This window comes from Chaetura pelagica, unplaced genomic scaffold (assembly GCF_000747805.2).
Source record: "Chaetura pelagica isolate M959 unplaced genomic scaffold, ChaPel_1.0 scaffold120, whole genome shotgun sequence".
Classification (NCBI taxonomy): Eukaryota; Metazoa; Chordata; class Aves; order Apodiformes; family Apodidae; genus Chaetura; species Chaetura pelagica.
In genome coordinates, this window is record NW_009951952.1 from 575,758 (window position 1) to 585,282 (window position 9,525).

The window sequence follows — 9,525 nt, forward strand, 5'->3', positions numbered from 1 at the left end:
TCAGCAGATGTGGAGCCCAAGAGCTGTCTCAAGGTGCTGTGGCAGGAGCAGAGGGCAGCCCACTCCACCCATCAGGACCACCAAGTAGTTTAAGGCTGATGCAATCAGTTTTGTCTGGTGATGGCTGGGATTTTGTTTCTTTCCAAGTTAGCCCTTTGGGTCCACAGTGAAAGCCATGAGAAACTGAGAGACCTATTGCAAAAAGAAAAAAAAAAAAAAAAGAAAAAAAAAAATCTAAGCAAAGGAAGACTTAATTTATGTTAAAATGCTACATGTTGGATAGACAAGTGGAAAGCAATGCAAACCCAGTCATAACATAATCTGATTACTATTGCCATTCATAAAATTGCCCTGAGTGCCACAAGTCTGAATCACAAGAGGAAGCTACTTTCTAATGGATATTATATAGCACATCATACATCAAAAAAGTGCAGTTCTACACTTACCACTCCTCTTGGAGAGCACAGGCTTCTGGGCACATTTGAAGATACTTATTTATCTAAGTGGCATTAATTTTTCACATTTTTATTGCTTCTATTATTAATATTGGGGGCGAGGGAGGAAAGAAGGAAAAAAAAAAGCAGACTTCAGTTTCTCCTTGAGCATTACTAACACAACAGCATATGCACAATAAACATAAAATTCGACCCAGAGAAATTTGATTTCTAGTAGAGACACTCATGACTCCTTCAACTAAGTTGTAGAAAAATAGGATAATGATATTTTTAGCAATTGAATCACATCTGAAAATATAGCAGTAGGAGTCTCTGCATGACAAGTATGTATCTCTCTGTAATTTGTAATTTCTTCATATTTTCTAGCTAACCTTTTGCACTCTTTAATTGTGCTCAAGTATGAAAATATCTCACCAACAGTGAAAAAACGTGTTATCATTAATAACACGCAGTTAGCAGCCATATCACTACTGACTTTTATAGTGTATTTTAGATTTCTTTTTTCTAGATGGACCACTGAATGTATGAGTTAATAAATATTTTAATTTCTGGGGGATTTAACAGAAATTTTAAAGCTTTTCTATATTTTTAAAATCTGCAGTTACTTATATGCTACTCTTCTCAACAAATTAGAGTTGCCTCCACAATCTAAACTCAGTTAGCTTGCCCTTATTTCTTGCTGTCATAGCTTCATCTTGCTGTTGTAGTGTTGCTGTCCTGTGCAGAAATGAAATAGGTGCCACTGATCACTGCATTACTGACCTGTGGTCACTGTGAGTGGTTTCAGTGTTGACATCAAGAGAAGATACCTCGTCTTGCAGATGGAAGGAATCATAGAATCACAGGATGGTTTGGAAGGGACCTTAAAGATCATCTAGATCTAACCCCCCTGTACAGGCAGGGACACCTCCCACTAGACCAGGGTGCTCAGAGTCCCATCCAACCTGACCTTGAACACTTCCAGGGATGGGGCATCCAGAACTTCCCTGGGCAACCTGTGCCAGTGTCTCACCACCCTCACACTGAAGAATTTCTTCCTAATGTCTCACCTAAATCTCCCCTCTTCCAATTTTAATCCATTTCCCCTTGTCTTCTCACTACAAGCCCCTGTAAAAAGTCTCTCCCCAGCTTTCCTGCAGCCCCCTCAGGCACTGGGAGGCTGCTATGAGGTCTCCCTGGAGCCTTCTCTTCACCAGGCTCAACAGCCCCAACTCTCTCAACCTGTCTTCATAGCAGAGGTGCTGAAGCTCCCTGAGAATATCCGTGGCCCTCCTCTGGACTCACTCCAGGAGCTCCACATCCTTCTTATGCTGGGGGCACACTGATTGTGGTAACCTCTTCCCAGCTCACTGTCATCTTTATTCCCAGTTCAGGTTCCCAGTTGATTTTTGAAACCTGAACTCTTAATTAAATCCAAACATGACAAGTGAAACGAATACTCAGAGCAACTGTAGACCAGACAATAAAATTTGACACAGATTTTAGGACACCTGATTTTCAGCAGTGACTAAGCTAGAGGCCATATGCTGCTGAGCCATCTGGTCATCCCTCAGCTTTACATGCCTATTTGTAGAACCAGGTGTTCTTATATCTTGACGTACCAATTTGTAAGACCAGACTGTATCAAATCTTTGCACTCATGCAGGTACAGCCAAGGGTACACACTGTGTGGCTACTGACCTTCCTGTTCTTGCTTTTTCCTGGGCTTGTCTAGAAGATAACTGAGCACAGCAGGATGTTTAGATCCAAGAGCTTTAGGTTAGGAATACAATGCTGGAATTATTAATAGCTCCTTCAGTCAGCTTTTTGAAGTGGAGATGATGACAGAGCAAGGTGAAACTGACTCTGAAACTAAGGAGCTGACATGGAGCTTTACCTCATTCCTCAACTCCACTTTGGTCTCCTGCTTATTTCTTGCCCTGTGTTCCTGGGACTTAGTGCCTGCATAACAGCCCAGCTGGAAAAGAAAAAGCTTTTAGAGTCTAGAAATGTATTATTCTGGGGTGGTAGGGCAAAATATTTTAGCATATTTACTCCCTATTAGCTCATTTCTAGGGGTGTGGACTTTTTTTTTTGTGTGGGTATCATATAGGATCCTATCAGATTTTACATGCTGGTAAGAAATTTCATATATTGGCACAAACCAATCTCAGGAAGGACTTATCTCCCTTCTTCTGTACATCTTCTATCTATAAATGTCTTAAAGTGAAACTCACAGTGTTGTAGTTTCTATCATGGTAAAGTCAATATAGCTATTGTCTTTTCCATGTTGAATAATAAACATATGCAAAACAGGGGCTTTTTCTCTATAGAGCAAATTACTGTTTTTGACAGCTTTTCACCCTCAAGATATTAGAGTCTACTTTCCAGGTTTAATCCCCCTTACTATTTTTTTTTTTTCCATTTAGACTCTTAGAAAAGTAAGGAAATATTTTTTTTTTTAAATGCAAATGCATTTAAGTATTTTAGGATATTGGTTGTTTTATGGGAACAATTTTTAGGAAATGTCTTACCTGGATTGCCAGCAAAACATGACAACATGTAAAAATACCACATGTCAGTGGTATTGGCAGGTGGCACTCGTAAGGAAATATTTTTTTTTTTAAATGCAAATGCATTTAAGTATTTTAGGATATTGGTTGTTTTATGGGAACAATTTTTAGGAAATGTCTTACCTGGATTGCCAGCAAAACATGACAACATGTAAAAATACCACATGTCAGTGGTATTGGCAGGTGGCACTCAATAAACCATTCTGAAGTACTTCCTTGAGTGAAGGTACATCTTTGAATGGTGTGTACCATTGAAGGTACTTAAGTACCCTGAATGTTACTCAACATCTCTGACAGCATCCTCCAAACCTGCTCATTTATGAGCACATGGACAAAACTGATGAGTTCTTCTAGGCCTTACAGGTGGAGCTCTGGTGCTCAACCACTGATGAGATCTGTGTTCTCATCCAGTGCCTTGCTCAGGACAGACTTTACAAAATTAATTGCAAGGATGGCTACTCTGTTTTTGTGGCTGTGCAAAGCATGAAGAGATTATTAGAGGTGGCTTACTGGTTTCATTGGAAACATCTGTGTTTGACAGATTTCAGACCTCTACAAATTTGGGGATTCTCTTTCCAAGGAAGGACAGGACCATTTGTGGTGGAATGCAGGTCCCCAGCCTTATTCATACCCTAGGGTATCTTGAGACCTTACCCAAGCCAGACAGTCATGATGCCCATGGATGCCCTACCCATCTTTGATGGGTATGATTAGTTATGATGTCCTACCCATCTTTGGCAGGAGGTTGAATATGCAGTTGTCTAACTCTGCACTGCCTAACTGGATCCTGCTGTTCCCTGTGAAGTTCTGGGAAAGACTTAACAATTGCCATGCATGAAGTGTGTTGCTGTCTTACTCCACTTAACATGCAGTGTCCTGGGTCAACAGGACTGAAACAGCCACTTGTCAAGCGGGGTAAAGGTGAGTGGAAAAGGGACCTCAGGCAGCTCCTGGTAATTGAAAGATACTATTGTTGCTGTTCTAACATAATAAGCTTCCTTGTTCCCACTCCCATCCCTGCATCCTCTCTACAGCTCTATGCAGTAAATCCCTACACTCAACATAGCTGGGCATAGGAGGGGAGCCATGGGTGCTCTGAAGGTGTGTGGGAATAATGGTGGCGATAGGATGGAGAATAGTCTTAGTTGCTGGGTTATCTTCTTCACTACATTCTTCTGCAAAAAACACTGGGTGGAGAGATCATCTTTGCAGAAAGCCTTCGTTGCTTGTTGTGCTTCCCACATGTATCTCGAAACTAAAGACCTGGGAGTCTAGCCTGGCTGCTGTTTCTGTCATGTCATCTGTCCTGGAGACATCATCCAACTCCTTGCAGTGAGGACAGGACTGCTGAGGTGCCCTCTCAATCAGCAGTTGTTCACGAGGAACCTCTGTACTTGAGGACACAGCCCTGCCATCCTCTCACAGCTAGCAGCAGATGATAGTTGTATCTCTGCTATCCCATGCCTGCAACTGCCAGAAACACGAGCTCCTCTACCAAGGTTTTGATCAGTATTATAAACCTCAGTGTCTTACTGTCCCTTAGTTTTTATTGCCAGGTATTTGAGCATATCAGTACCACTACAAACCCCAGCTACAGAATCCTACTAACCTCAGAACGGACCTCTGGAGGTCTCTAGTCCAGCCCACTGCTTGCAGCAGGATTAACTTCAAAGTTTGATTTGACTTGACAGGATTTGGAATGGATGCTTCAGTTTTGTCCTGTGCTCATTACAGTTATTTAGTACCTTTAAATCTTTTAATAGTATTTGATTCAAAGTATTTCTCTAAAGTACTTCTTTATTAGCAAGTAATGTGCTTTTACTGAGCCCCCCCCACCCCCCATTCTCATTTTTGTAAGACCTGGCAGGTAATTAAAATGTTCACTACAACTTTGATCATCTTAAATAATGCAGGTAAACCTTTGCTCACAGCAGTAATTAGTTATTCATTGACATGAAAGCCAATATTCTGTGTTAATGCTTTAGCCTGGCTAGACTGTCAACTTGAAGACAGCTTTTAATGTGAGTTTTTAATTCCACGTTTCTCTTTTGTCAGATGGCTCCAAGTTAATTTCCTTAGTTACAGTGCCAATTTTTTTACATTAGTCAAATCCACCTACCATAATTTTTAATGATTGTAGCCCAGAGAAAGCAAATATCACTCTGCTCTCTCATCCTGCCAAGGGAGAGAGCTGAGGGCATCTGGAGTGCTGAATTTCTTTTGGATTAGACAGAAAAACAGAAGCAAGCCGTTTAATTTTTTCTCAACAATTTGATATGTAAGATGTGGGTTCTGAATCACAGGGACTTCTTGAGGGGTTTAAAGAGCCATGGGAGAGTGACATCTTCAATAAAATAAAGAAGTTGGGTTTCTTTTCCCCTTTTCCCTCTTGTCTGAATCATCCTGTTCCACCTACATGTAGGAAACACATAAGACTACACTGCTTTTCACCTTTCAGACTCTTATGTCTGCTGCAGTCCAGCCCATGCTGTAGATCTCACTGGTCTTGCTGAAGAAATTACAACTACAGCAGTGGTGCTATACATCTTGCAATGATAGATTTTAACACACCTTAGGCATCCTTATTTATATGATAATCTTTCCTGATAAAAGTCACATGATAAGACCAGTATCTTAGCCTTTATGTCGCCATAGGAACAACCTAAAGTATCTCCTTATAAAGGAAAGTTTACATAGAAGTCATACTCTTGTTAGATCAATGGCACTTCTATTTTCATTATCTAGAATAATTCAAAGTCAGCAGAGTTTGCACTAATGATCTTTCCACTTGTGATGGGATGCTGGAGTGCAGCCTTCTGCTAAATTTGGAGAAGACCACAACTTAATTTCATTTCTTTCCAGACATGGGCTTTTTGTGCTGATAAACATAGCAGTCTAAAATTTTTATTGACTTCCCAGGTTCCAGTTTCTACTTTCAACTTGATAGAAAAATCATTAAACCAATACAGCAGCTTTAAGTCATTTTGTTTTGATCTTTGGATTGTGCTGAGATGACCACAAATGTAAGCACAAGTATGTATGTGATCACAGAAGTGAGACCATAAACTGGTCAAAGCTCTTCTTCCTCACAGGTCATTAAAACATTTCCCTTTAGGCAAACTGTGATGTTAGAGACCTTTGTTGTTTTGATTTTTTTTTGGTTTGGGGTTTTTTTGTTTGTTCGTTTTGGGTTTTTTTTAGCAGAGGTGCCTTTTGGTGGTGGTGGTTCTTTGGTTTTTGGTAGTGTCTCTTGGCGGTGAAGCACTGGAACAGGTTACCCAGGGAAGTGGAGGAGGCTTCATCCCTGGAGAAATTCAGGGTCAGGCTTGACAAGGCTCTGGGCAACATGATCTAGTTAAAAAGGTCCCTGCTCACTGCAGGGTGGACTGGACTAGATGACCTATAAAGGCCCCTTCCAACCCCACACATTCTGCAATTGTGTGATTTTGTCATAAATGTATGAATGCATCTTGCATTCTGCCTGGATATTTGCCCTAGCGAAGTCCACAGACAATCTGGTCCTAACAAGGTTATGAGGCTGTTTTCCAAAAAGCACAGGTTTGTTCTAGTAAAATTCACCACACGCACATATCACAGGCCTGATTGTGTCCCAGCTCTGCAGAGCTACTTTCTTCCTCCTCAACATTTTCCTGAGGACCTCTCTGATCTCCTTGTTCCTCAGGCTATAAATGAGGGGATACAGTAATGGAGTGATGTTGGTGTAGACCAGTGACACCACCTTGTCCCGAGCCGGCGAGTAACTGGACTTAGGACGGATGTAGATGAAGGTGGCACACCCATAGTGCAGCAGGGTGATGGTCAGTTGTGAGATGCAGGTTGAAAAGCCCTTGTCTCTGCCTGCAGAGGAGGTGGTACCCAACAAAGCAGCAGCAATGCAGAGGTACGAGGTGAGGATCAGGAGGAAGGGGAGCAGCAGGAGGAGCACGCAGGCCGCCAGCAGGGCCAGCTCGGGGCTGTAGCTCTGCGTGCAGGCCAGGTGGAGCACAGCGGGAACATCACAAAAGAAGTGGTCGATACGACGCGACTGGCAGAAAGGGAAGCGGAAAACGGCCGCCGTCAGCCCGAGGGCAGCAGCAAAGCCTACCAACCAGCAGGCAAAAAGAAGTGGTCGATACGACGCGACTGGCAGAAAGGGAAGCGGAAAACGGCCGCCGTCAGCCCGAGGGCAGCAGCAAAGCCTCCCAGCCAGCAGGCCAGGGCCAGCCGCAGGCACAGCTCCTCGCTCATCACAACCGGGTAGTGGAGGGGCTGGCAGATGGCGACGTAGCGGTCGTAGGACATGGCCAGCAGCAGGAAGCATTCGGCCCCGCCGAGCGCCACGAAGAGGTGCATCTGCACGGCACAGCCCGTGAAGGAAATGGTGCTGCCACCCCCCAGCATCAGGCCCAGCAGCGCCTTGGGCACAATGACCAAGGTGTAGCAGAGCTCGATGGCAGAGAGCTGGCAGAGGAAGAAAAGCATAGGAGGACGGGAAGGCTCCGTGACCACTGCCAGGAAGATCATCAGGTTCCCTGCCAATGTGGCCAAGTGGATAATGAGGAAGATAAGGAAGAGGAGGAGGCGCAGGCAGAGCAGCTCAGAGAAGCCGAGTAGGACAAATCCCACGGTTGCATCAGTGCTATTATTGTACATTATTATTGTGCAGCCTTCGCATGGCATCTACAGAGAGAGAAACAGAAGGGAGACAGCTGAATTTGATCTGGTGCCTGGCAATCAGTTCCATACAGGAAATAAGGCTGCAGTACTGTAGGACCAGTTAGTAAAGCTCACTGCGTCCAGAAGAATTGCATGTAAAACAAAACCAATTTCACTAAGACACATTCAACACACATTAATATCCATGACCAAGGTTCCATACTCCCCACGACCAAGTCTCTTGTCCCCAAATGATCTGCCTAGGATTCTTTGCCATGACATTGATAGCAAAGAATATCAACTTTCTCCCTCCTGATCTGGGTGTTCCAAGAAGCTGCAGATAGATGTGTTTGGATCTTGATGTTCAACACCTAGGTCCAGATATGGACCAGGAAAACCAGAGAGTGATCTGGAACTTCTGCTCTATAATCTGACTCCAATTCATGGGATTACGACATGTTCACTGGCTGGTTTCTCCCTTCCCCACAATGGATCTGCCTCAAAGTTCATATGGAAATGGGTTTCAAATGGAAGGGGGGTCAATGATTAGACATGAAGATTCCAAAATTAGAGCTGACATTTTGGCTGCTTTAATCTTTATGCCTGGCTCAGTCCTATGGAATCAGAGTTAATGTAATCAAACTTCCAAATTCAAAACCAAAGATATCCATGGCAACATACTCTGTATAACAATATTTTGAAGAAAACACAAAGCTAAGATCTTGGACTTAGAGAGAATGATAACTTGCTTATCACAGGAAGAGCAGAAAATTCCTAGGAAAGTGGAGTGATCCAAAATTCTTTATGTTGTAAAGATCTAGAAAAGATAAGGATGTAGAGAGCCTATAATAATAAATTACATATACTGGTTATGGGTGAAGAGTGCTCATGGCTCTTGTGTTTGTTGTGTAATGCACTATTTACTACAAGAAAAATTCCAACTCTTTCTACACTTTACTATAAACCAGGAACGAATGCAGAGATTCCTTGAAGGCTTTGGCTTACATCAAAAAACCCAGCAATATTTAAGTATGAAGTAAGTTGGAAAATTACATAAAATATTCCAATGGCATCAAGAGAGAATAGAAGGAATGGGAAATTGAAGGGAAAATTATTAGTAGAGACAGGGGTATTCTTGGAAAGAAGACACCTCAAAAAAAGCAGCAAGAGGAAATAATCAGTAAAGTTGAGGAGGTGAAACTGATAAGCCTACACACATTTGCCACTATTTTTGCCACTGCATTTACTAGAACTTGCTGCCCCAAGGTTTTCTTGTGATGCAGTGTCTCAGCAGGATTCAACCTGCCTGGGGACTCAGGTGAATAACGAAAACATCAACAATTATATTACCTCAGGTGCAAAAATAGGAATTAAGTCTCCGTGTTTCAGAGCAAAAGTCAGTAAAATTGCTAAGTTAGGAAGAAACTTTTCTGTAAGCTCCAAGACAAAAAATGGATAGCCAGAAAAGACCAAAACAGAGCTCTTTAGAGAATGTAGAGGGAGCAGTGATCCTGAAAAAGCAGGTAATTCGACAAGGACTACTGCTCAACAAAGTGACCAGTGGCTGTAAAGCCATGGCTACCTCCTACACCTACCCTTTGTGCTGCAGAACCTCCCCAACAGCTATTCTAAACAGGCTGGCTAGAAAGTTTTCTTGATGCTGTATGCAAGTTCTAGGTCTTCAAACAAAACTGGAGTGATGGTTTGTTTTCTTGAAATCTTGAGATCCACATGATCTCTAGATTGTGGACCAGTCGCTGGGGGCCAAGTACTGAGACTTTAAGGGGATTCTGCTAATCACAAGTGTGGAAGAAACAGGGGTTTCCCTTCCTTTAATTTGGAGCTGATCTTTTCAGTGACAA

The 9,525-nt window shown here is 42.6% G+C and overlaps 1 protein-coding gene across 1 annotated transcript; it reads right to left on the minus strand.

The window, feature by feature from the left end:
- Nucleotides 1-6,572: 6,572 nt before the first annotated feature.
- On the minus strand, nucleotides 6,573-7,660 carry LOC104389796 (putative olfactory receptor 10AC1). Its single transcript, XM_009998841.1, has 2 exons — nucleotides 7,207-7,660; nucleotides 6,573-7,108 (listed from the first exon to the last, which is right to left on the minus strand). The coding sequence occupies exons 1-2, from the start codon at nucleotides 7,658-7,660 to the stop codon at nucleotides 6,573-6,575; spliced, it is 990 nt and encodes a 329-aa protein (XP_009997143.1).
- Nucleotides 7,661-9,525: the final 1,865 nt, after the last annotated feature.

Bases quoted from the DNA above. Each gene is read 5' to 3' on its own strand.
- LOC104389796 (XM_009998841.1), bottom strand. From the start codon at position 7,660: ATGTACAATAATAGCACTGATGCAACCGTGGGATTTGTCCTACTCGGC. The intron at 7,109-7,206 runs GCTTTGCTGCTG...GCTGGTTGGTAG, and splicing joins CCTGGCCTGCTGGCTGGGAG to GCTTTGCTGCTGCCCTCGGG.